At 46.2% G+C, this 27180-nt stretch overlaps 1 protein-coding gene across 6 annotated transcripts in view; it reads right to left on the bottom strand.

Moving 5' to 3' along the window:
• Nucleotides 1-27180, bottom strand: part of SLC13A3 (solute carrier family 13 member 3) — a 93045-nt gene that overhangs the window by 7106 nt on the left and 58759 nt on the right. For 3 of the 6 annotated variants that reach the window (XM_060122352.1, XM_060122356.1, XM_060122355.1), the window contains 6 exons: nucleotides 24697-24882; nucleotides 22362-22487; nucleotides 17745-17840; nucleotides 16665-16769; nucleotides 12217-12314; nucleotides 6855-6967 (listed from right to left, as the gene is read on the bottom strand). In XM_060122352.1, the coding sequence (XP_059978335.1) occupies nucleotides 6855-6967; nucleotides 12217-12314; nucleotides 16665-16769; nucleotides 17745-17840; nucleotides 22362-22487; nucleotides 24697-24882 (724 nt within the window). The remainder of the gene's footprint in view (nucleotides 1-6854; nucleotides 6968-12216; nucleotides 12315-16664; nucleotides 16770-17744; nucleotides 17841-22361; nucleotides 22488-24696; nucleotides 24883-27180) is intronic. The other 3 variants (XM_060122353.1, XM_060122354.1, XM_060122357.1) reach the window with 2 other exon arrangements.

The following is a 27180-nucleotide window of genomic DNA, read 5'->3' as shown; positions in this document are numbered from 1 at the left end:
TACGATATGACTTAAAAGTTACCTTCAAGGAATGAATAATACATGCTAGTTTTCCCTAGAAGAGACCTTATAAAATTAAGGTGCTTCTTTCATATCTGCACTGTTTGATAGCTTAGAAATTATAGTATATGGCAGAGTCGAGCCCCAGCCCCTCCCCTGGCCCAGGGAACACTGCAGGGAAAAATGGGTCCACTAGTTTTTCCCAGAGGCCACAGCTCTGGCAAAGAGACCGACAGCGTGTGTGCAATTAAATGGAGAGCGGCTGGAGAGAGGGAATATTAATGAATTGGATGAATGAGAAGCCAAGAGCTTCCCTGTAGCCGGGCCTCTGGGTGCCAGGCTTCCAGCCAGCGTCCCAGCAGCCACTCAGGGCCCTGGCTCAGCTTCCGTAGCCGGAGGGAGGCCTGGCAGCTTCCAGAGAGAGGAGACCCCCCAGCTGCTCTCAAGGGGACTCGAACGGGCTTCACCTGCCCTTTCCCATTCCCTTCGAATCAGAAGCTCTGTTTCCTTGGAAACACACAGCCACATGGTTTTCCCAGGGACTCCAGGACCAACAACAGGCAAGGTCAGAGGCAGCATGCCCAGGGGGTGAGGACAAGGGCTCTGGAATTAGATTAAGTTTGTCCCCCCACCTTAATCCATTCTAGCTGTGTCATCCTGGGCAAGTAACTTAACCTCTCTGTGCCTCACTTCCTTTTCTGTAAACTGAGATGTATCAGTCCCTGTCCCAGAGGGTTATTGTTGGGATAAAAGGAGCTAATCTGTAAAGCACTTAGAAAAGTGCTTGGGCACCGGGCAAGTGCCCCAAACATGCCAGTTGCCATTAGTGGCATCAAGTCACGAGATGTCAGAGGTGGCAGAACACTCAGAAATTGCCCGAGGCTGTGGTTGTCAAACTGTGCTCCCTATAGCCCCCACAGATGCCAAGAGGTACCTGAGGCCACATCGCAGGATGGGAGGGAGAGGCTGAGCTGCCCCCTCTTCCTCCTCCTTTCCCAGTTCCAGGAGGTCCTCTCTCCCTGATCTCTCTGACATACAGTAGGGTCAGATCTTAAAGGAGGGTGTTATGGTACAAGTGGAATGTTTAAAGTTAAAATCTCTGGGATTTCCCTGGTGGCGCAGTGGATAAGAATCCGCCTGCCAATGCAGGGGACACGGGTTCGATCACTGGTCCGGGAAAATCCCACATGCCGCGGAGCAACTTAAGTCCGTCTGCCACAGCTACTGAGCATGCGCTCTAGAGCCACCAGCCACAACTACTGAGCCTGCGCTCTACAGCCGCCAGCCACAACTACTGAGCCTGCGACCTAGAGCCTGTGAGCCACGACTACTGAGCCCGTGCGCCTAGAGCCCGGCGCCGCAACAAGGGAAGCCACCGCAATGAGAAGCCCGCGCACCGCAACGAAGAGTAGTAGCCCCCGCTCGCCGCGACTAGAGAAAGCCCGTGCGCAGCAATGAAGACCCAACGCAGCCATGAAGACCCAACGCAGCCATAAATAAATAATAAATAATTCTTTTTTTAAAAGTTGAAATCTCAATAGAAAACCCTTGAAAATCTCTTTAAAAGCCTCATAAAACACAATAGGCTCAGCTGTGTGTGCACAACTCTGTATAAGAATTCTTAGGTAGAGAGAGCCAGTCAATTTGATTAAAGAACAGGAGGAAGATTTTACGCACATGTGTGAATATTCAAACCACTGTAATACTTACAAGCTGTGTGGCATTGGGCAAATTAATGAACGTCTCTGTTCCTTGATTTCCTCAAGGGGTTGTGGTGAGGCTTAAATGAGTACAGGTAGAAACGATTCCTCTATATAGTAAGTACTGAACAGGGCTTATTATTATTTATTTAACTTAACAAACACTTAATATAGTGCTCACTCTGTGCTGGGCCCTCTTCTAAGTATTTTGTTAATGTTAACTTATTAATCTTCGAAACAACTCCATGAAGTAAGTAGTATAATTATCTGTATTTTATGGTTGACGAAACTGAGGCACAAAGAGGTTGTGATTTGCCCAGGTAAGTCAATTAAGTTTGGAATTTTGAGCCCAGGATCTGGCGCTTACTTCATCAGTCTACCTTGTCAATAAAATAACAACAACAGCAACAACAATAATAATAAGATAACTCTCCAGCAGGAAATGAGGGATTCAGGAGAATACACACGTTTCTACTTGCCTATAGGGTCTGTTCCACCCTGATTTAATACCAAGCTTGTATCACTGAATATATTTGTAGATAAGTTTATTGTGGGTAGAGATTAAAAGAGATATAAGTGAAGGTGTCAGAATAAGACCTTTTTTTATGAGACAGTAAAATTATAATAACAAGGAAAGTGGTGAGGTTGACATAGGCTGCTGGTTTTAACACCTGGTCTGTGTCAGCCCTCTGTTAGGTACTTGCCATCCATCATGTCATCAGTCCTCAAAAGAGCCCATATTGTAGGTCTTGTCCAACAAATATTTATTACACGGTCATGTTATGTACTAGGACTTTTCTAGATGCTTAGAACAGCAAGGGATAAGACAGGTATGGTCCCTGCCCTTGTGGAGCTTACATTCTAGTAACAGAGATACCAATAAACAAACAAATGAACAGGATAACTTGGGGGTAGGTATGGTGTAAAGGAAATAAGTGGGGTGATAAGAGGGAGAGTGACTGTGAAGGGCGGATGCTACTTTAGACAGGGTGGTCAGGGATGGTCTCTCTGAGGACGTGACCTTGGAGCCGAGACCTGAGGGTAAGGACACAGAGATCTCAGGCAAGAGCATTTGGCAGAGAGAAAGCAGATGCAAAGGTCCTGGGGTGCAAATGAGTCGTGTGGTTGAGGAACTTTAAGGGGCCAATGGGACTGGAGGGGAGCCCACGAGGGGATAGAGGTAAGAGCTGACATCAGGAAGGTAGGCAGGGGCTGTGGTGTGTAGGCCAAGTCAAGCCATCAGACTAGAGTCTAATTATATGGGCAGTTTTGCAGCAGGAGAAACCTGCAGTGAGGACATCAAGTGGTCAAGCTCAGAGCAAGCACTGGGATCTGCTTCCAGCCCTTCAGAACCAGCAGGTGGGAGTCCAGTCCCAGTGCAAAGGCCTCTAAGCCCCAGGAGGCCTGGCTGTGACCTGGCGAGGGCACTGGGCAGGGCTAGGAAGCAGGACGTGCCCTGAGCACTCTGGTCCCTCCTGCAGTAGGCCGCCTGTGGGGGGATGGTACGAGCAGGGGTTGGGGGAGGGAGCAGCTGTCACACAGAGTCCTTTCTGAACAGAAACCGCAGCCAGCTGCCCAAGGCTGGGCCGGGAGCCAGACTGGCCTCCCGGCATGCTCAGCGGTCCTGCAGCCAGGCCCACTGAGAGCCAGTCTTTGTCCACCACTCCCTGAGCTTGGAGAAGCCTTTGGGGTGCAGGTCAGGCTCAGCGTGAGGCGAGGTTCATATCATCTCGATAAATGGCATCATTTCCACCGAGTTGCTCAGGGCAAGAACCTCCCCTTTTCCATAATATCTAATCATAATAAACAACCATGTCTGGCTATGTTCTAAGTTCTCCACATGTATTAATTCACTTAATAAGTGTAACAACTCTATGAGATGGGCACCATTATTATGCCCATTTTACAGATTTAGGAAGTGGAGGCACACAGCTCAGAGGTGAAAGATTGACTCCAACCCAGATGGTCTGGGTCCACCACCCATGCTTTCTACCATTGCATTGCATGGCCTCCTCAAGGCCATGGCTAACATGCCACTTCCTCCCAGAAGCCTTCCCTGATACATCCCCAGTAGGAGGCAATAGTGAGAATAGTGAGAAGAGTCAGACAGATGCAAGTTCAAAGCCCAGCTCTGTTACCTATGAGCTGTGTTCCCTAGCATGAGTCACTTAACCTCTCTGGTCCTCAGGATTCCTAAAATGGAGACAAAAACAGTACTTTTGTTCATCCATCTTTTTGTTCCTTTTGAAGTCTGTACCTTTGTATGTGTCATTTATTGAAAAAAATGAACAAAATAAAAACACATTTCACATAAAAAGAGTAGCTATGTAGAGAAGCTGGATGTGCCCCCCGGTCCCCCTTCAGTGTGGCCTTGGTGTGGGGTCCATAGCGTGATGGTTCCGCTCTCGGGACTCTGAAGGCCTTTTGTCCCAGAGCAGGGAGTGCAGGCAGCAGACGGCCTTCACTGTCAGCCCCTGAGGGACTGGCTCAGACCAGAAGTTGTCCTGCCCGAGGTTATACCACTCCTGGGGCGGAGTCTCCCCACCTCTCCTGCTTCCTTCCCTCCCTTTCACAGGGCACAGCCTAATGCCTGCTCACTAATCCCCGCCTCAGAGTCAGCCTCCTGGAAGCTGAACCCGCAATCACCATGGAGTGAGTGTTTCGAGAGAACACACAGGGAGCTCTTGGCTCCTATTAGCGGTGTATCCCTTCATTTACTCTCTTCTTTAATTACTCCCAACAACCCCATAGAGTAAGAACTTCAAGCCCATTCATAGCTGAGAAAACTGGTGCCCAGAGGAGTTAAGGAACTTGCCTAAAGGGCCCCAGCAAGGAGTAGGATAGCTCGGATTTGAATCCAAGTACTCAGATCCCAAGCCTGGGTTTCCGTAACACTATTTGAAACTGATAATTAAAACTGAATTTTATAATGCCATTTGCAGCAACATGGATGGACCTAGAGATTATCATGCTAAGTGAAGGAAGTCAGAAAGAGAAAGACAAATATCGTATGGTATCACTTATATTTGGAATCTAAAATATGACACACAAGGAACTTATTTACAAAACAGAAACAGACTCACAGACATAGAGAACAGACTTGTTGCCAAGGGGGAGAGGGGTGGTGGAAGGATGGATTGGGAGGTTAGGATTAGAAGATGCAAATTATTATATAGAGAATGGATAAACAACAAGGTCCTACTGTATAGCATAAGGAACTATATTCAATATCCAGTAATAAACCATAATGGAAAGAATTTGAAAATGAATGTGTATATATATATAAAACAATCAATTTGCTGTACAGCAGAAACTAACACAGCATTGTAAATCAACTTTATTTCAATAAAATAAATTTTTAAAAAAACTGAATTTTCCTTTCTTTCTTTTTGAATTTATTTTTATACAGCAGGTTCTTATTAGTTATCTATTTTATACATATTAGTGTATATATGTCAATCCCAATCTCCCAATTCATCCCACCACTCTCACCCTCCCACCCCACTTTACCCCCTTGGTGGCCATACGTTTGTCCTCTACATCTGTGTCTCTATTTCTGCCGTGCAAACACAAAACCGAATTTTAAAAAGTAAGCAATTTGAGAAGTCATTTCAGGTTTCCTTTACCTTAATTTCCCATTTGACCCTTAACTGGCTGTGGCCTCTCATACCTCGGCTTACATGGAGAAATTTAGGGGGGTGGGGTGGGGCCCAGCTTCATGAGCTGTGGGTTCAAATCCCAGCTCTGCCTTCTGGCTGCACAAAAGTAAGCAACTTGTTTAGCCTCGAGTTGCCTCCATTTCCTCATCTTGGAAATGAGGACAGCAACAGTATCTACTTCAACTGTGTCTTTGAAGATTAACAGAGTCAGTATTTGCAAAGTGCTTCCTGAGGTGCCTGGCACTTGGGAAGTTCTCAAGACAGAGCCGTTAGGAGGCTGGACTCTGAAATCAGATGGACTGGAGTTCGAACCCCACCCCTTAAGCAGAGGGCAACTGTATGACCTTAAGAGAATTGCTTCATTTTTCCAGGCCTCGGTTTTTCTACCTGGAAAATGGGTATAAAAATATTCCCGGGACTTCCCTGGTGGCGCAGTGGTTAAGAATCCGCCTGCCAGTGCAGGGGACATGGGTTTGAGCCCTGGTCCGGGAAGATCCCACATGCTGCAGAGCAACTAAGCCTGTGTGCCACAACTACTGAGCCTGCGCTCTAGAGCCCACGAGCCACAACTACTGAGCCCACGCACCTAGATCCCGTGCTCCACAACAAGAGAAGCCACTGCGATGAGAAGCCTGCGCACCGCAACAAAGAGTAGCCCCCGCTCGCTGCAACTAGAGAAAGCCTGCGTGCAGCAACGAAGACCCAACACGGCCAAAAATAAAAATAAATAAATATTCCCCAACCCTGAGAGCCAGTGTGAGGATTCAATGAGATAATATGTTATGACACATGCTGGACACTGAAGCTGCACTTCCTCTGAGCAGGGCTGGCTGTGCTGAGACTGCGTGCCTCCGGAAATTCTGCTCTGTCAGTGCCTCACTCCCCTCAGTCTAGTCCCGGCTCTGCTCCTGTGCTCACAGAGCCCGCTAGAATAACATTAATAGTAACACCAAGTAATTAATATTCACAACACCTAACATAGCGGTCAAGAGCATAGGCTCTAGAGCCAAACTACCTGGATTCTTATCCTGAGTACATAGCTGTGTGGCTTCAGGCAAGTTACTTTACCTCCCTGTGCCTCAGTTTCCTAATCTATAGAATGGGGATAACGATGGCATCTATCTCATAGGCTTGCTGGGAAGTTTAAATGAGATATGTGTAAAGCACGTTGAACAGTGCCTGGTACAGGGTGAGCCTGCTAGGGTGTTACTCCTCTGTGCCCACAGGACCCTCTAGTCATATTAGTAGTAGTACTAGTGTAATGCTCATTGCAAGCTCCTTGAGATTCTACATCGTACCTTTCTTCTGTCTTTCTGGGCAGCGCCAGGCACAGCAGGGAGCTGTGAGGTGTCAACTACGATGACCCTCATGTGGCAGATGGGGAATCTGTGGTGCCCGCGGGGCCCGTGTAGTCTGCTGCCTCTGCTCTTGCACCTGCGGCTGCCCCGGGACCGGCACTCACCTCCCCAGCCTGCAGCCTGCCTGCTGCTCTTACCTCACAGCCTTTGGCCATGGCGAAGCCCCCTCCCAGGAGAAGGATGATGTTCCAGGGCACCGTGTCCTGAGCCTTCTTCCATGTCAACAAGGGCTCTGTCTCTGTGTTGGGAGCTGGGCAGAGAGAAGACACTTAGCCTGGGAGGGGACACCCTTCCCCTCCGGACAGGGAGGGGACCCAACACACATTCAGGACAGTCAGCCGGAGGAGGAGATACCGGCCCCAGCAGCCCCATCTTGGTGGGGACACTCAGGGGTCTCCAGGAAGCTACAATCTGGCTCCAGCGTCTGATTTGGGGCGTCTGCTCTACTCAGAATGCAGCTTGAGAATCTTCTGGAACTGGGTAGTCCACACGCAGAACGTCCTTTAAATCTCGTGACAAGCCCCTCTGGGTAAGTACTATTTTCACTCTCATTTACAAGAGAAAAGGCCCTCTTTGTAACTGAAGGTGTACAGAGAGGGAAAAAAGAGGAAGGAAATGCAGGAGAATAGAAACCAAGGGAATGTTTGGTCCACGGGAGTACAGGATGATTTGTATTTCTTCAGAAGCAGCCATGTCTGCAGTAGTTAGAACAAGGGGTCGGCAAACGTCTTCTGTAGCGAGTTGGAGGGTGACTAATTTAGGCTTTGCAGGCTTCTGTTGCAGCAAGGCTGCCACGGTAGCATGAAAGCGCCACAGACAAAACGGACACACGTGGGTGTGGCAGTGTTTCCGTGAAATTCTATTGACAGAGTGCGTGGCAGCCCGATTTGGCCCACAGGCTATAGTTTGTCATCCCTGCATTGAGAGCATCCTCCTGGACCCTGGCTCCCTGTGTGCCCTTGAAACGTGACCTTGCCTCTAAGCCCCCATATCCTCAGCCAATACCCGACACAATAATCGTACCTGGGGGTTCTCGTGGGCACTGATGAAGCAACGAGGGAGCTGTGAGTGGAGGGACGTTTCTGGTGAGTTTGCAGCCGTATCCCAGTGTCCCTGACTGACACCTGGAAGTCACTCCATAAGTACTTGTCGAATAATATATTCAACTCACGCAGCCCAGTGCCTGGTGCCGAAGAAGCACTCCTGAACTAGCACTCTTCACCGCGGGCTGCCAGCGGCCTCTCTGGAGGGGGAAGGGTCTGGCCCATTCACAGCAGTTCGCCCTCGGTCAGGACAGTTCCTGGTTAAGTACCCATTGATATTTTGTTTCCCCTTTTCAGTGTTTTTCAAAATTGTACACCGTGGTTTTCTAAAACAAAAGTTAATAATTGGATAATAAAGACAATCAAAGCTACTTAATAAAGGCCCTCCCCTAGATAATTTGCAGCCCTTGGGTGTACCCAGGCGGTTCTGACGTCACACACCGCCAGGGGATTCTTGGGCCAAACACAATGTATGATTTAAGCCCAGAATGAGAAGAGGCAGCTGGAGATGTCAGGAGGCCCAGCCCTCTGCCTTCAGGCAATAAAATAGCATTTCATTAAAGAGACAGCCAAGGTCTGAAAAAGTAAAGTGACTCACTGTTCAGGGCCGGACAGGGGAGGCAGAAGGCCCTGAGATGAGTTTAACATAATGCAGGTGAAGTGAGTTAAGTGGTGAGTGCTTATAAGACTGCTCACCATATGGTAATGGCAATTAACGTTAGCTGTTATTGCCTTTATTATTTTCCCATCCAACCATGCCCTTGCCACTATTTCTCATACGTGCAGCCTCTAACTGTCTAAATTTCTCACTTCCACGTTATGCCAGCTGCCTTCTAGAGCAGGAGCTGAAAGCACAGGCTTTGAGGTTGAACTAGAAAGAATTCAATCCTGGCTCTGCCGTTCGGCTATGTGACTTGGGCTAGTGGCTCTGCCTCTCTGAGGCTCAGTGTCCTTATCTGCGAAAGGGAGCAGCAGTACCTTCTCAGAGACCAGCTGGGAAGATGACACGGGCCCATGTATGCAAAGGGCTCAGCCCAGGATGTGGCCCAGAGCAAGTCCTCAGTCATTTATTTAACAAGTGTATACTGGGGACCTACCATGTGTCAAGCACTCTTCTAGACACTGCGGATATGGGAGTGGTGAAAACAGAGAAAACCCCGCCCACTGGAAAACTTATATTCCAATAAGTGAGGCAGGTGATAAATCAATAAATGTATAATGTTGGGACACTGTATGTGCTATGAAGAAAAAGAAAATACAGGAACAGAGTGACAAAGGAGGGGTGCTTTTAATAGATGGTGTAGTCAGAGAAGGCTTCTCTGGAGATATCTGGAGGAAGAGCTTTTTGGGCAAAGAGGAAATGGAAGCTGTCATCATCCACATGGTGGTCATCTTCCTCCTCCTCCTCAACGACACCCTCCACCTCCTCTTCCTCCTCCTCACCGTCCACATCACCATCCACATCATTGTCATCATCATCATCAACATCGTCATCATCATCATCAACATTGTCATCATCATCAACATCATCGTCATCATCATCAACAACATCGTCATCATCATCAACATCGTCATCATCATCAACATCGTCGTCATCATCATCAACATCGTCATCATAATCAACATCGTCATCATCATCATCATCGTCGTCATCATCAACATCGTCATCATCATCAACAACATTGTCATCATCATCAACGTCATCATCATCAACATCATCGTCGTCATCATCATCATCATCATCGTCAACCACAAGCACAGTGCCTGGCACATAGTAGGCAGAGCATCAATACTTGCTGAGTGACCATAAAGGGAGTTGCAAGTGCAACTCAGATCCATAGAAGAATGGAAGACAGTGGGTAAGATAAGAAAATCAAGGTTGGCTTGGATGTCTGGGTTCCACCTCCTGTCTCTTTTTAACTAGCTGTGTGACCTTGATCAAGTCACTTTCTCTCCATGGAAACTGACTGACCACTCTCTAAGGCTGCCTGTAAGACATGGGTGTTGAGTACTAGAAAGCATCATTTTGGCCAAGTCTGCAGGGGCCCACTGGTTGCCGAAGGATGGGCAGTGCGGGTGGAATTCCCTCTCCCCACCCACTAGGCAACACTGAAAACTCCAGTTTAAAGAACCCTCAGCTGAGGCAGGATGCTACACTCCATGGGCCGGATCCAACCTAGAGATGTGTTTTAACACTACTGGATGGGCCCACATAGTATTCGTTTTCCAGTGTTAGCTGCCAAAGTTTAAAATCAGGGAGATTTCATAAATTCCAGATTCTTTGCTTCTCTTAAAAAATCAGCAAATCTGGCAAAACTAGTCGTGCTTTCCTACACGGGGACAGTCAGGGGAGACTGAGTAACAGCTGCCCCCTTTATTTGGACGTTGGCTTGGCTGTTTTCCACAGATCCCACCAGGCTCTGACACTGAAGGTCTTGCCAATTACCATCATCCTCTGCTGCTGTTTTCCTTGTAATACAGAAACTGTCCTCTGTTTCAAAAATGTGAAAGGAGAGATGGACAGGGAGGGCCAAGTTTCACCAAACACATTCTCCTGCATCCAATCAGCGGCACACAAAAATGTTATGTGGCGTTTGAGTTTGGACATGTCCTAGAGAACTGCTAAAGCCAGAGGTGAAAAGTGACTAAGGGCCCCACTCACTTCCTAACTGGGAAAGCAAGGCCCAGAGGGTACAGGAACTTTCTCAAGGTCACCCAGCAAATTCGTAACAGAGCTGGGATTCCGCACATGTATGCCATAGTGCCCTCCCCACAGTCCCAGCTGAGAGGAAGCTCTGGGCCTTATGAGCCCACCCGCAGGTGACAGAACCATGGCTGGGCACCTGATCTAGAGCAGCCAGGCCACAGGCTGGCCAGGAAACTATGAGGCCACGAGGTGACACAGTAGGAAGAGATCTGCTTTTATAAGAACAAGCTGGACCAAGCAGTTTCTGACTCAGAAGCATCAGTAGGAAGTAGAGAGACAACTCGGTGAAGAGACGTGATAACTGAAGATGCGAGAGCGGACAGAGAGAGAGGGCCGGGTGATATGGAGGCCGTGAGCGGGCTGAGTTCCGAGGAAGCAGAATGTGTGAGGAAAAAGGTACTGTGAGGGGGCAGTGGCTGGAGGGAGCAGACACACCCGGAGACGGAGCAAAGCCTTTAAGAGAGTAGCTGCTACGAGGAAGCAGAAGGTGTGTGGGATTCCATGCTTCGAGAGACAGAAACAAGAGGCAGGAAGTAGCCGGAGCAGTGGGATTAGGTACTGTGAGGGAAAGGGCACTACCCCACAAGGGAACAGAAGTTACAATGAAGCGGGAACTCGGATGAAGCAGAAGCCACCGAGATGCCACAACTCAGAAGCAGTAGAAACTCTGAACAGACCAAGAAATGATACCGAGAGTGGATGGTGAGGAAAGCTGGCTGGCCACAGACAGAGAAGCAGAGAGGAAGAGAAAAACTGAATCCCGTTCAGTGGCAGAGCCTCAGGGGCCACAGCCTAAGCCTCCTCGAGGTCCAGCTCTGCTACAGTCTGTGCGCCCCTGGGAAATCGGCTCCCTACTGGTCTGTACGCCGCACTGCACACACACAAAATCCCACTCCTCCTGGAAACCGGAGCTGTCCTGTGTAATACGCTATTTTTTTCCAACAATAGAAGATAGTTGGATTATGACCTCCTAGTTCCTGACTCCTGGTCCAGAGCTCATCCCACTGCCCCAGATGGAGATGGGCCAGTCACAGCCTCTGTCACAGGTGGCAGGCGTTGGCACCTTCTTCTGCAGACACCGGCTGGAATTCCGGTGGGGTCACAGATTGGTGATCTGAAGGCCAGCCTACAGGCAGGTTGGTGTGGAGGGCTCAGTGATTCCCTGAGGCTGAATTTGAATGCCTAGAGCCAGTTTTGCCTCAGTTCCCCCACCACTTGCTATCCATTTAAACCCAGCTTGAGGTTTTCATCTCCGGGCCCTTAGGCAACTGACTTGCAACTCCTGCTTTGGGCCCAGAGTTTTTCTGGGCAAAGTCGAGGCTACTGTATAGGTACTTATATGACTAAAGAAAATATTAATAAATGTCCGCAAACCTCTTATCTTATTGAAGAAATTAAAAACATTTTGTTTGTGGACACAAATTTGAATTGCATGCCACGTTCACGAGTCATGAAATATTTTTCTTTTGATTCTTTTCAACCATTTTAAGGATGTGAAAGCCATTATTCTTAGCTCACAGGCGGTATAAGCACAGCCAGCCAGCTGGATTTGGCCCATGGCCTATAATTGCTAATCCCTGCCCTGGACTGTCACCTCTGGCAGCGCTGAGTACCCAGACGTGGTAAATGCTCAGACAGGGCAAGGGAAGAAGCAGCACCACGTGATTGGTACAATAGGGCTGTCAGTCCACCTTCAGGCCACTGATTACCACGCTCCAGGCCACCACACCCCAGCCTTGCCCACCTTACCTTTAAAGTCAAACCACCACTTGAGAGATGGCTTTTGGGACGGGAAGAAGAACAAGACGGTGACAATGGACACGCCAGTGACAGCATCAGAAATAAACCTACAATGACAAGGCCCCAGAGCATGTGACCCTGGGCATCTCAGCAGGCCAAGGTTTGGCAGATTTGCAAATGAGGATATGTCGACGGGAATTAGGCCCACCGTGAAGGGAACACTGTCGGAGGCCACCGGATTCTGTTCTGCACTGCAATCAGCAGGGATGCAACCACCCACGGATGCAGAAGCTCTTTATCCACTGCTCCCTGGGGCATTTAGACTCTGCTTGAGCCAAACAAATGTTTATCCTCCCACTTCAAGGACCCTAGGAAGAGGGACTTGATCAAAGAGGGGAGAATCTGAGAGCCACAGAAGGTTGGGGTCTATGGTACCCCCATGCGTCACCATAACCGGGGCTCCTGTAACAGTCCTGTATGTATTTGTTCAGCTCCTGCTTGCATTCCTCCTGGGCTGGGCAGCTTAGTACATGGAGAGGCAGCCCATTCACACCAGCAGAGCTCAGATGGAGCCCACCTCATAGCCCCTCAAAACCTCACTACCACCTTCCAAGGATCCACAACATGTCCTATGGAGACGTTAAGCCCACAGAAGTCTCAGAAACAGCCCTTGAGGGCAGGCATCTTCCATTTCAGATGAGGAATCTGAGGCTCAAAGAGCAATAGCAACTTGCTCAGGGCCAGACCATAGTCTGTAGAGGAGATGGCCTTGAACTCAGATATATCTGGCTCCAAGTTCAATGAGGCACAGAGCCAAGTGCCAACAAAAGGGCCTTCAGCCCACATATTTGGGACTAAGTATTCAAACAGCCAAGAAACTGGAAAAGATGGTCAATATCACTGTAATAGAGAAATACAGATCAAAACACATGCTAACAGACAGGCAAAACGTGAAGAGGGCGATAATATCTAATGAGGATGTTGAGAAACACATGCTGGCAATACATTTCAAAACTTTACATGTGAATACCCCTTAATCCAGCTGTTGTACCTCTAGGAATTTATCCTCAGGAAATAATTGGGCTCTTGTACACAGATTATGTACCGGGATGTTCATTATTGATAAGATTAGAAAAAAATGGTGGATTTTTAGTAGAGACATGTTTAAATACACTGTGTATTACAATATATATAATGAAATACCCCTCAGCTGTTCAAAAAAAGGATAAAAGATATTATCAATTGTTACATTTGACATGGAAATACAACCAAGTTACCTTGTAAATTAAAAAAAAAAAAGCAAGTTTTTATCTGCAGTATTGGACACGATCCAAAAAGGATTTAATTGGTTAAATTAAGATGCGCCCATTCTATAGACTACAATGCACTGTTTAAAAAGAATGAAGTGGGTCAGAAATAGCAGGTTGTCTATGATCGTATTATTGTATTTTCCAATTTTTTGTTATATGTAAACATATATGTATGTGTGTATATATTAATATGGGTTGTGTGTGTGTATCTGAAATGTTATACACCAAACTGTTAATTGTGATAATCTCTGGGGAATGAAGGAAAACTAACTTTTACTTTTTCAATTTAGCATTGTTTGAGTTTTTTATAATGAGCATAATTTTGTAACTAAACAACAAAGAAAAAAGCGGATCACAAATACTATGTTTCGTGTATATGTATAACTGAATCACTTTGCTGTACACCTGAAACTATCACAACATTGTTAATCAACTCTACTCCAATATACAATAAAAAGTTAAAAAAAACAACAAATACTATGTTTACTGTAATCACATTTCTGTTTAAAAAATTCTTGTGTTTGCTAGGCTTCTTTTTAGTGAGTTTGCATGTGTTTTAAAATTAGTTGTATTGAGGTATAATTAACATGCCATAAAATGCACCCATTTTAAGGATATAGTTCAATGAGTTTTGACTAATGTATACGGTCCTATAACCACCAATGCGATCAAGATGTAGAACAGTTCCCAGACAGGCATTTTTTAAGTCAGAAAAAAAGACATACATCAGAACTGCAGACTGAGGTTCTAAGTGATTTTCACTATTGTTGGAATGTTTATAACACCAGATTTCATTTGAAAAAAACCCCAAAGTACCTACATTTTGGAAAAATAAAAGAATGGTAATAAGAGCCACTTCTTTTGGCTCCATGATATTATATTGTTTCTTCCTCTTAAGAACCCTCATGAAACGTGTATCCCCCATTTTACCAGGGGTGGGGGGAATGTGAGGCTCAGAGGGTGAAGTGTGTAGGGCTGCTGTATCCAGTATGGTCACCATGAGCCACATGTGTCTATTGGACACTTGAAATGTGACAAGACTAAATGTGGCAAGTGTAAAACACACATCAGATTTTGAAGATTTAGTGTGGAAAAAATGACGTAAAAGAGCTCAACAATAATTTATTATATGGATTACATATTGAAATGATATAGTGTTAAATAAAATACATTATTCAAATTAATTTCATCTGTCTGGTTTTTTTTTACTTTTTTATGTGACTACTAAAATATTTAAAATCACATTTGTGGTTCACATAACATCTCTATTGGATGGTGCCGATCAAAATCATCAGAGCTCACCAAATCCAGAGGACGTATCTTCCATCTAATCGTGTTCTAACTCACACCAGAATTTGACACATTTGCCCACTCACTCTTTCCTTAAACACTCCCCTCTCTTGACCTGTGCTAGTCCGTTGCTCCAGTGTTTTCCCCCTACCTCGCGGACTGCTTCTTCTCCATTTTCTCTAATGGGATCATTCTCTACCCAGCTCCTAAACGTTGGGGTTCCTCAGAGTCTTCTCTACGCTCCCATATGCTTTCCCTGGCTGAGCCCATCAATTCCTAGGGATTTAAATTGGAAATTTATATGGTGACCCCCGGATTTATATCTTCAACCTGACTCCTCTGAGCTTCAGGCTTGCGCATCCAACTACCCTTTGCAGTATTTGAAAGGCATTCTAGACTTGACACGTCTAAAGCAACTGCAAAATGGAATTGTTGATAAGCCACCCCCAACCCCCTAACGAAATGTTATTCTCCAACTACCCACCTATGCAGGTACTCCTTTCCCTCATGCCCCCAAATCCCACCCAGTAGCAAGTCCTATCATTTCCAACTTTGAAATATAGCTTGTCTGCTCCATCTCCATTGCCCCCACTTTCATTCAAGCCATCGAAGCTTTCATCCTCAACCAGGGTTCAGTAAACATCTCCTATAAAGGGCACACAATACGGAAACAGCCACAGACAATACGTAAATGAATAGGTGTGGCTGTGTTCCAATAAAACTTTATTTGTAGATACTGAAATTTGAATTTCATATAATGTTCATGTGCCACAAAATGTTTCCCCTAGCCACTTAAAAACATTAAAAAAAAATCAAAAACAAGCGGTGGACCAGATTTGGTCCATGAGCCTTGGTTTGACGACCGCTGGGGTCATCTAGGTGGTGCTATAGCTCCTAACTGTTCTCCCCACCTATATTTTGCCCCCACTATCCATTCCCTAATAAATACAGCTAACATGTGATTGAGCTCTTTCTAGGTGCCAGTCTAATCACTTGACATGTATTAACTCACTGCTCCTTAGAACAATTCAATGAGAATTGGACTATTTACAATACCATTTTACAGATGAGAACGCTGAGACACAGAGAGATTAAGTACCTTAAAACCCTCCAATAGCTTGCTACTGATCTCCCATTAAAAAAACAAAAACAAAAACAAAACAAGACCAAAACTCTTAGCATATCCAACAAGACCCTTCATGGTCTGGTCCTCACCTGCCCTTCCAGTCACATGTCTGCCAATTTTCCTCCCTCCCACCAGGCTCTGGTTACACTGAGCTTCTTTCAGTTCTTCAAATGTTGATTTCCACCTCAGGCTTTTAGTAGATATTCCCAGTGTGTGTCTAATTTTTACTCTTCCTAAACTTTGGTTCTTTCCAGAACCTATCCAAAGTCAATGCCCCCCAGTCCATTCTTTGAGAGTATAACCCTCTCACTCCTTCTTTCACAGCACTCATTACAATTTGCAGTTATTTTGTTGTCTATTTGTTTTTATCTCTGTCCCCAGCTGCTGGCATAATGTTTAACAAAAAATAGGTGCTCGATAAAAGTTGTTTGAGTGAATGAATGAATGAATGACGTGTTCAGGGTTGCACAGTTTGTAAGTGGCGGAGCTGGCATTCGAACCCAGTTCTGTCTGATTCCAAAGGCAAAGCTCTTAACACAGGAGACGTTAAATGTTTTATCATCCAAACCTAAACACTTTTGAGGGCAAAAGAAGGAACTGTTAATAATTACATGGGATGAGAGGTGGAAACCTAGCCCAGTTCTCCCCAGCTACACTGCCTCCTCAGCTTCGGTGGCCCAGCCCCGAGTCTTCCCTGTTGGACTCCATCCCATGGGTCCCCAGAGTCTCACCCAGGGGTGAAGAGGCTGGCCCAGCCAGGGATGAACTTCGGGTCCCGGGAGAAGAGGAGGATGGCGAATATGCAGAAAAGGATGAACACGGCCTGTTCGGCAAACCTGTGGCACAGAGATGCAGACACCATTGTGACCGTGGGCTGTGGCTGGACCACAGCACAGGAAGCCCTCAGGCAGGGGCCCACTGGGTGTGACTGGGCCAGGCCCTACCTCTGAAAGCTGGAAGTAGTTCATTCCCCAGGTGGTCCCGAGAGTGAGGGGAGTGGTGTCCCAGGTGTAAGTGATTCCTTTCCTGGGGCTCCCATGCTGCCCTAGGATCCTGCCTGAGCATCAGGCACCCCTCCCCACAAACCATTCATATCACTCCCGCTGGGAATTTCCCATAGTCCTAGGGACAATCCAGAGAGAGAAAGAAGTGAAACAGAGACAGAGTCAGAAAAGCAGAGAGAAAGGAAACTGACAGAAACAGAGAGGTAGGCAAAGAGAGAGGAACAGTCATACATACAGAGGGGGACAGACACAGAGAGGGACAGACATGGAGAGAGCGGTAGACAGAGGCAGAAAGAGAGAATCCCTAAATGTTGCAGCAAATATCTACCCAATGTGCCCATTTCACAGATCAGGGAGCAGGGCCCAGAGAGGGTTAGTGCCTTGCCCAAGGCTACACAAAAAATTAGTGGCAGAGTCAGACCTTGTGTGAAGGCCTGCTAACTCTTAGTTATTTTCACTACATGAGAAATATGCGCGAAACAAGCTTCTGGAAGCCACCCAAGGCAGCATCCGGTATTCCATGAACCAGGAAGGAAAGTGTGCATTAGGCGGGAAGGTGACAGGTTCCCCCTCCAAGTTCAACCTGAGAGGCTTACTGGTCCTCAGGGTATCTACCCCAGCGACAGGGCAAGAGCTGACTGTGTAAGTCATCTCCCTACCCTCCATCTCTAGGCTCCCAGGCCGTTGGTCCTGAAATCCCCTTGGGACTCAGTCTCCAAGGGGGTCAGGGATTAAGTCAAGAGGTAGCTGTCTTGAAAGTCTAGTACCTGGCTCTCTCCCCACCCTGAGAACCCCTGTGCCACATACTTGATGGGCCCCAGGTTCTGGAATTCCTCCTGAATCATGGCTCGAGCCCTACTTTCTGCATCACTTCTGATCTCAGATTTCTTCTTCCTCCAGCCCCTGAAACAGAAAGTGGGGAGGTTAGGAGCAGCCACTGCAGTCTAACTGGCGTCTCATCTACCCCACCACCATCTGGCCAGGTCTCACTATCTCTGCTTTGGAGACTCTGCAACAGCCTGCTGAGTGGTCGGCCTGCCTCTATGTTCCCTTTCTAAAAGCTGTTCTGCCCACCTATAGCCTGGATAGTCTTCTAAAAATGTGAAACTGATCATATGGCTCCCAGGCTTAAAATCCTTTAGGGGGTCAAACAGACTCATGAATAAACAGATAAACCAAGGAAATAAAATAGAAAGTCCAGAAATAGACAAAACCATAAATGGGGATTCAATCTATGATAAAGTTAGTATCCCAGCTTGGTGTAGAAAAGATGACCTATTCAGTCATTGATGTTAGACATACAGATCAATGGAATCGAATTGAGAGTCCAGAAATAAACCCACATTTCTAGGGTCAATTGATTTTTGATAAGGGTACCAACACCATTCAATGGGGAAAGAATAGTCTTTCAACAAATGGTGTTAAGACAACTGGATAGCCACATGCAAAAAGATGAGCTTGGACCCCTACCTCATACCACATACAAAATTTAACTCAAAATGGATCAAAGACCTAAATAGAAGAAGAGCTAGACCTGTAACATTTTTTCGAAGAAAACATAAGAGTAAATTTTCATGGCTTCAGATTAGGCAAATATTTCTTAGACGTGATACGAAAAGCACAAGCAACCAAAAATAGATAAATTGACTTCATTAAAATTAAAAACGTTTGTGTGTCAGTAAATGGTATCAGGACAAATGGATGGCCATCTGGAACAAAAAAAAAAAGTTGGATCCAAACCTGTACCCCAAGGTTGGATCCTTACACTGCACCCTAAGGATAAGCTCCAAATAGATAAAAAATTTAAACATCAAAAATATTAAAATACTAGAAGAAAACATGGGATTATTCTTTTATAACTCCTATAATGGAAAGACCTTTCTAACTGTAATTGAAAATTCAGAAGACACATAAGAAAAGATTGATAAATTCATCTACATAAAATGTTTCTAAAAAATTCTGCATGGAAGAAAGCACTATAATCAAAGTAAAAAATCAGGAAAAAATATTTGCAACTCATACTCAAAATAAGCACTAATCTTTCAATATAGAAAGAGTACTCGAAATCAATAAAACCAAGACCAACAATCAATTTTTTAAATGTACAAAAGATATAAACACACAGTTTAACAATTCACAGGAAAGGAAATACCAGGGTCTCCCATGAATATATGAAAAGTTTTCATATTGCTCCTCAATATGAAAAGTTTCTCAAAATTACTTCTAAAATAAACGCAAATTATTTTTCTCTTATCAGATTGGCAAAAATCCACTTTGCTGCATGGAAACAGACACTCTCATACATTGTAAATGGGGGAAAAAATTAGTGCAATTCCTATGGAGAACGACTGGACAATATCTATTAAAATAAAGTGTTTATTCTCTGAGCCAGAAATCCCTCCTATGGGGCTTCCCTGGTGGCGCAGTGGTTGAGAATCCGCCTGCCAATGCAGGGGACACGGGTTTGAGCCCTGGTCCGGGAAGATCCCACAAGCCGCGGAGCAGCTAAGCCTGTGCGCCACAACTACTGAGCCTGCGCTCTAGAGCCCGTGAGCCACAACTACTGAACCTGCGTGCCACAACTACTGAAGCTCACACACCTAGAGCCCGTGCTCCGCAACAAGAGAAGCCACCCCAATGAGAAGCCCGCGCACCGCAACGAAGAGTAGCCCCTGGTCGACGCAACTAGAGGAAAGCCCGCGCTCAGCAACAAAGACCCAATGCAGCCAAAAATAAATAAATTAATTAATTAAAAAAAAAAAAAGAACTCCCTCCTATGGAAATCTACCTTACAAAAATACCTGTTACTATACAACATGGGATCTGTCAGGGAGACCAGTCACCAGAAAATATATAGTATCTGCTTGTATTTGCTTATGGAAACTCTGGAAGATTACCCGAGAAACCAATAAAAGTGGATACCTGTTTGGGAAGGATGTACTGGGTGACTGGGTAATCGAAGGCATGGTTGGGAAGAATTCTCACTGCATACCTCTTTGTATTGTTTTTGATTTTTGAACCGTGTGTATGTGTTGCTTATCCAAATTAAAAAAATAAATGCTTTTTAAAAAACTCACAACGGTTCTTTTTTGTGAAGATCCATGTCCCACAAGGCCCTCAGTGATCTAACCCAGGGTTTCTCAGTCTTGGAGCTCTTGACAATGTTGGGGCAGGATCATTCTTTGTTGTGAGGTGGGATAATTCTTTGGTGTAGGGGGTTGACTTGTATGTTGTAGAATGTTTCGCAGCACCTCTGGCCTCTACCCCATGGACCCCAGGAGTACTTCCTTGGCTGTGACAAGCAAAATGTCTCCAGACGTTGCCAAAAGTCCCTGGGTCGGGGTGAGGTGGGGGGAGGTAAAATCATGCCCAGTTGATCATTTTGCCTCATCGCCCACAAATCTCCCTCACACCCTGAACTCAGTCCCTTTAACCTTTTTTCATTTGCAGAAGACCCCTTGCTACCTCTGGCCTGGGGGCCTTTGCACTCATTGCTCTATCTGCCCGGAATGCTCTTCATCACCCCTATCTCCTTCTCCCCTTTACTGAGTTAATCTATTCACTCTTCCTATTCCTGCTCCAAACGCACTTTCCTAAGGAAGCTCTCCTGCCCTCCCAGTAAGGTGAGAGCCCTCTAGCATGCACCATCAGATCTCACCATCCATTTCCCTCCCAGCACTAATCATGACTGGTATTTCTGCTTTGATTAGTTGTTCACTGTCTGTCTCCCCCGACCTAGACTGCAAGCTCCCCAAGGGCAGGAGTGCCTCAGCCTTGCCCAGGGGCTGCATCCTCAGCACCTGTGCGACAGCATCAGGCACGTAGCAGATGCTCGGTGGATACTTGCTGAAGGAAGGTGGTGTCATGGGATTGGCTGGAACCTTTCCTGCTACCCACCCAGAAACACCTCTCTCACTGGGCTTCCCTCCACCTGCATTTCCTTCATCACAGCCTCCTCCGAGACCAAGTATTGCAGATGTCCAAGGAACAGGCAGACAGGAGAAAGGAGCTCTGTTTCAGGCTCAGCACTGGGCAGTTTTCACACTCTCCCTCATTTAGACTTTATTTTAGGTGTAGCTCATTATTATCCCCCATCTACAAGTGAAGAAATTAAAGAACTAAAGGCTCAGGGAGGTGACAGAGTTGCTCAAGGTCATGCAGAACCATGATGTGAACTCTGGTTTATCTGAGTCCAATGTCTGGGCTTGCTTCTCTCGGCTAAGCTGGGCTTTGAACCCTGAGTTTCTGCTCTGAGGGATCAAGGAACATCACAATCAGAGTCTTTCTATTCTCAAGGTGTTTTCACATCTCTTTGATCCAGAGTAGCTCTTACTGGTCCCATTTTACAGATGAGAAAAATTAAGGCCCAGAGAGGTGAGGGGACTGAATCAGAGAATGACTTTATGACATGCCTGCTACCCCAGCCCTGAGCTGCAGCTCCTATTTTAGTATTCCCCAAACTCCAGGCATTCATAACCTACTTTCACAAACGTTCGTATAGCCACATACCACGGGGCTCGTGTTTCCTTAACATTTTCCTCCAACTAGACTCAGCATTTTAATTAAAGAAATGTATTTAAATGGAAAACTTTCTATCGCTCCCATACGTAGAAAACAAGAATCACTTGTCATACATAGAAAGTACCCACAGGGCTTCCCTGGTGGCGCAGTGGTTGAGAGTCCGACTGCCGATGCGGGGGACATGGGTTCGTGCCCCGGTCCAGGAAGATCCCTCATGCCGTGGAGCGGCTGGGCCCGTGAGCCATGGCCGCTGAGCCTGCGCGTCCGGAGCCTGTGCTCCGCAACAGGAGAGGCCACAACAGTGAGAGGCCCGTGTACCGCAAAAAAAAAAAAAAAAAAAAAAAAAGAGTACCCACAAAAATAAAGACATGAAAGCAAAGCAAAATGGCTAGATACCACTGCTGGCTTTACTCTCTGGGCCTGAGGCTTGCTCTTTCTTTTTTAAAAGGCTAATTTGGAAAGGTTAGAGAGTTAAAGTTTTTCCTCACCCTACTGAGACTTTCTCCCCAGCATAAGCACATCGATTCTACATGAGTCGATAAAGGAATATTTTTCTCACTGTCTGAGTCAATGTTATTTGATACCTTGTCCTCATGACCCCCCAGACTCTCTCCTGTACTGAGGTCCTGTGAAATGGGAAACGCTACACACCTGCTCCTCTGATATGAGTGTGTACCTTACTTAAGTAACAACACTGTTAGTAATTATTGATGGTGAGCGACATTCACTGAGGGCCTGGGCTTAGCAGGCGAGTTCCCACAGCACCTGTAATCCCCACATCCCTGGGAGGCGAGGAGGACTACAGGCGCCACATCTGACATGAAACTGTAACGACTTAGGACGGCCACTCGCTACTGAGCACGGTTCATCCCGCCGCAAAGCTCAGGTGAAACACCAGGGTACCTCAGGGTTATCCCTCCATACAGGAAGGAGATCCAGAGCCAGCCCACCAACAGGAACATCAGCATAAGAGGGAAGGCGAAGACGAACCAGGAGCCGAAATTCACCACGTCGCACTGTGGGAAGAAACTGGAGAAAAGAGGGAGGTGAGAGCCCGCCGAGGTCAGCCACGCCGGTGGATGCACGTATACTTACAGACGAAAACTAAAGGAAGTATGGTAAATATTAACAGTGGGATTGAACGTCGTTCAAATTTTTTTTCTGTATTTTCTGAGTGTTCTATAATGTGTCTATATCGTGCATGATCAGAATAAACTCATAAAATGTATTTGGGGAGCAAAGGCCAAGGAGAACATTCAGGGCAGCCATTTCCCTGTCTTCCCAGGTTCCCCGATGGGGATTCAGAACCCCATATTAACCCCATATTCCTTTCAAATACCCTCCTTCCTGACCAGGAGGTCCTAGCTTGTGCAATTAAATGTTGTATATGATCTGCATGTAGTTTGCGTGCACTTTACTCAAAATCCTTCATGTTTGATACTTTTACTTACAGCTCCAGCATTTTCCCCCTAATTTCTTTTCAAGTCGGAACAAAGGCTTGCTCACATCAGAGCAGACAGGCAGCCTAAAAACCCTCTGATAGCAAATGCCCTCCCATTCTCCCCAACCCCCAACTCAGGACCAGCCCCTGAGGCCCCCAGAGTCCACGTCTCTCCTGTCCAGCCCTGGGGATGTGCTCCAGCAAGAACTAATACCCAAGACTCTGCTTTGTCCTCCCAGTCAACTGCCCCTTTGCCGGCACTTCCTGCTAAGGGAGGAGACTAAAGGGTCAGCCCGGATCGTCCCTACATCTGAAGCAGGGCCATCTCGGCTTCTGGTTTTCCAGTCTCACAGCCAAGTCTTGCTCAAAGAATGGAGACGAAAAGACACCGAAGGTTTTCAGTGGGCTGAAATCAATTGGGGAAATACTGCTACCTCCTGAATCAGGATCTCTGCAACTGAGATCCAAGCATATTTTTTCACCTTCCCTGGAGACTCTAAATGCACCCATGGCTGAGAATCACTGTTTTTCATCATACTCTTAAAATCAAAGGATTTGAGAACCTGAGAATATGGTGCAGGGTTAAGGTTTTAAAATTGGTTCATGAGGTAAGACATGGGCGTACTTAAGTCTTCTCATGAAAATAACTTTGACTACCCACAAGTATAGTACTGATTTATGTACACCAAGCCCGCTCTCAGGAAGACCAACCGAACCAGCTTTCCCTCCATCATCCCAGTAAGTCCTTGATTCTTTGGTTGAATACCAGATAAAGAAGCTGGCCAGCACATGTGGCCATGTTGAATATCAAATAGTTTTGTTGCTGTTTGTTTGTCAAATACTTACAATCATAGATTAAATGCATCTCCACTGCAATGAAATCTTAGAAACCCCACCTCTCAGAATCCTGGAATCTGAAAATACTTAGAATCTTGAAGGATTCTAAGGAGTTTTTAAATCTTCAGACTAAGAGGTTTGGAATAATGGAATCAACGACAAGCCACCTTGTCGAATCCTTCTCTGATTCTCATGCCCTGACAGACGGCCACCCAGCCTCTGCTCGAACAGTTTCAGCGATGGGGAGATTTCACTTCTTGGCAGAATCCGCTCCACTGCTGGCCCGTGTGGCTGGTTGCAAAGCTTCTCACGGCACATCACAGCCACACACCAACACCTCCCACTGGGGTTGGTTTTAGAAGGAGATGTCATATCGTGTCACCCCTCGGCTCTCAGCTCTCCTCTGACTCCCCATCTCACTTTTAGGAAGAGCCGCGTCCTTACAGTTGTTGCCTTAGTCTGGCCTCTTCTTACCTTATCCCCTTCTGAACCCCAGCCTGGCTGGGCTTTGTGCTGTTCCCCAGGACAGTCCCACCTTTGTACAAGCTATTGCCTCTGTCTGGGTTGCTCTTCCCTCCTGTGTCCACAGAGTTCATCCCCTCACTTCTAGGTCTCTGCTCAAATGTCACCATATCAGAGAGATCACACAACCATGACCAACCTACATAAAACAGCATCACTCCTGTCACCTCTACTCCATTATCCTGCTTTATTTCATAACTTGTCACACCAACATATTATATATTCCTTCGCTTTTTCCTGTATTGCTTGTCTCTCCCACCAGAATGGAAGTGCCCCAGAGTAAGGACTTTGCTGGGGTTTGTGCATCGCTGGGTCCCCGGAGCCTGGCCAATAGAAGACATTCAACAGACACCCCTGAATGTTGGATGAAGGAGGAGGAGAAGAATAGAAGGAAAAGAAACCCCAGTGCTGGGGAGTGGGTGGGGCGCTGGCTTTTACCTCTTGAGCTGGCCAAGCAGGATGAGGTTGGGGGCCGTGCCCGTGAGGGTGGCGGTGCCCCCGATGCTGGCCGAGTAGGGGATGGAGATGAGGAAGCCCTTCCAGATGTTCCTGCGATATTCCTCCTCCTTCTTAGAGTTAGCCTGGAGATCCGTTGGAGCCTCCGCCTCCTCAGGACAGTCTTTGCTTTAAACAAATCCAAAGAGAAGCCATTCAGAAGACACTCAGAATTCCTGGCCTTATGGGGAAACACACTGCCCAGGACGGGAGAGCTAAGTGAACTTTCCAGAAGGCAATTGGCACAGGCTCCAAAAACCTCTAAAAATGTGCAACCCTTCAGCTTAAGTGTTCTACTCTAAGAAGTTGTCCTAAAGTAATAATTGGTATTAAATATAATTTAAATGGAAAACAACCTAAACATCCATCAAAAAGGGATTGGCTAAAAAAGATGATCCTCTTTCTGGATGGAATACCAACGCAGCTATTAAAAATGGTGATGTAGATGGGTGTTTATTAAAATGGAAGATGTCCATTATATAAAGTGAAAAGGTAGGAAACAGCACTACTTAGTTTTTTATTTTAAAAATATGCACATATTTCATGAATATATGAATATTAATAAAAATCTAGAATGGTATACACAAAGTTGTTTTGGTGCCTTTCTTGGGGACGGAATTATGGATTTTTTCCCTCGTTTAGTTTTTATTTGTACTATCTGGGTTATTTTCCTGATATAGTTGAGGAGTTTGGGGAAAAAATAAAATTAAGAATTGTTAATTATATGGTTAAAAGATAATGATGTTGACACAAATTTATTGAGGTGAAAAGATGTCCACTACACTCCATTAAGTGAGATGATGCGTTATAAAGTGGCATATGTAGCGTGATCAATTTTTTTAAATACAGAAATGCACTTATGTATATATAGAGAGATCAAGAAACAGTCTAGAATCGTATTTACTTAACTGTTCTAATCTATCTTCGGGAGTGAGATACTGAGCACATTTTTCTTTTTGTTTAAGAGTTTTTTTTCTTTTTACTTGTGCAATTATAAAATGTTTATAAGCGAATAAAACTAAGAATTGTCCCTGCGTAACAAATCAATTTCTTTTAAAGAATGAAAGATAGTTCAAATATCTTCAGGCCTTAATTACTAACATGAGGGGCCCCTTCCCCAGAGGGCAGTGGGGATGTGATCTGGGTCTGAAAGGAAGACAACGGCTGGAAGCAGCTGGAGACAGATGCCTTGGCCTGACTTTTCAGGGTGAGAGGCCTGGTCAGGAATCTGTGGCCTCCCTCAGACCTGGGGCCCCAACCAGACTGAGCCTCACAGGAGAATGAGAGAGGGGAAGGGCCCTCACGCTCGTCTCATTCACTCCCTCCCTCGTTTGGATGGGAAACGGAGGCCCGGAGTGGGGCTGGGGACTGCATCCAGTGGACACGGAGTTCCAGAGAGTGGGGATCAGCTCTTTTCCAAAAGACTCAGTACAAGCTCTGCATGGGCAGGTGGTTCCCAGGTTGCATGGTAGTGAGTAGCTGGGCCAACTATAGAACCCATATCTCAAAGCTGGACTCAAAGCCCCCAAACAAGGTGCCAGGAAGGAACGCAGGCCATGGGATAAGATAAACTCAGGTAAAATCAGGTCCCTCCTCTGCTAGAACCCTCCACCAGCTCCCATCTCATTCAAAGTCAAAGCTACCTCAATGGCTGATGAGGTCCCACATGCTCTGCCCCCTACCATTATCATCCTGCCACACAAGCAATCTCTCTGACCCCCAGGTCCAGCCACACTGGCTTCCTGGCTGCTTTGAACTCTCAGGACTTTTGCACCTGCTGGTCCTTCTGCTGAGAACCCTGTTCCCACAGATCCTTCACCTCCCACAGCCGTTTGCTCAAGAATGACTTCCTTAGTGAGGCCTTCCCTGACCACACATTTAAAAACTGCCCTTTACCCCAACCCCATCCCTAGCCTGCTTTCCTGCTTTGTTCTCCTGCATAGCACTCACCAACCTTCTGACACACTATGGATTTTACTGTGTATTTGTTTCTCCGCAAGGGCAGGGTTTTTTTTTCTGTTTGTTGCTGTATCCCTGACAGTACCTGGCTCATCGTAAGCTCTCTATAAAATTTGTTGAATGAATGAAACAGACCTGACCGATGCCCAGCAATGCCTTGAGCAAGTCACTTTACTTCCTGCTGTTTGTTTCATCACCATTAAATCGAGATAACAATGCCATTAACAACAAGCATTACCATCCGTACATGGAAGGCCCAGAAACCTGCTTTAGCTACATGTTCTCATTTAATATCAAAACAGCCCTATAAGGTGGGTTCTGATATCATGTCCAGTTGGTAAGTGAAACTAACTGAGGTTCAGAGAGGTTAAGTGACTTGTCCAAATCACAGAGCCGGTAAGCGGCAAAGCCAGGCTTCAAAGCCAGGTCTGCATGGTTCTAAGCACCCAGATCTTATCCACACTGCCA

The sequence above is a fragment of the Lagenorhynchus albirostris genome, chromosome 15, assembly GCF_949774975.1.
Source record: "Lagenorhynchus albirostris chromosome 15, mLagAlb1.1, whole genome shotgun sequence".
NCBI lineage: Eukaryota > Metazoa > Chordata > Mammalia > Artiodactyla > Delphinidae > Lagenorhynchus > Lagenorhynchus albirostris.
Note: the sequence above shows the minus strand (reverse complement) of the source record. Positions and strands in the feature narration are given on the sequence as shown.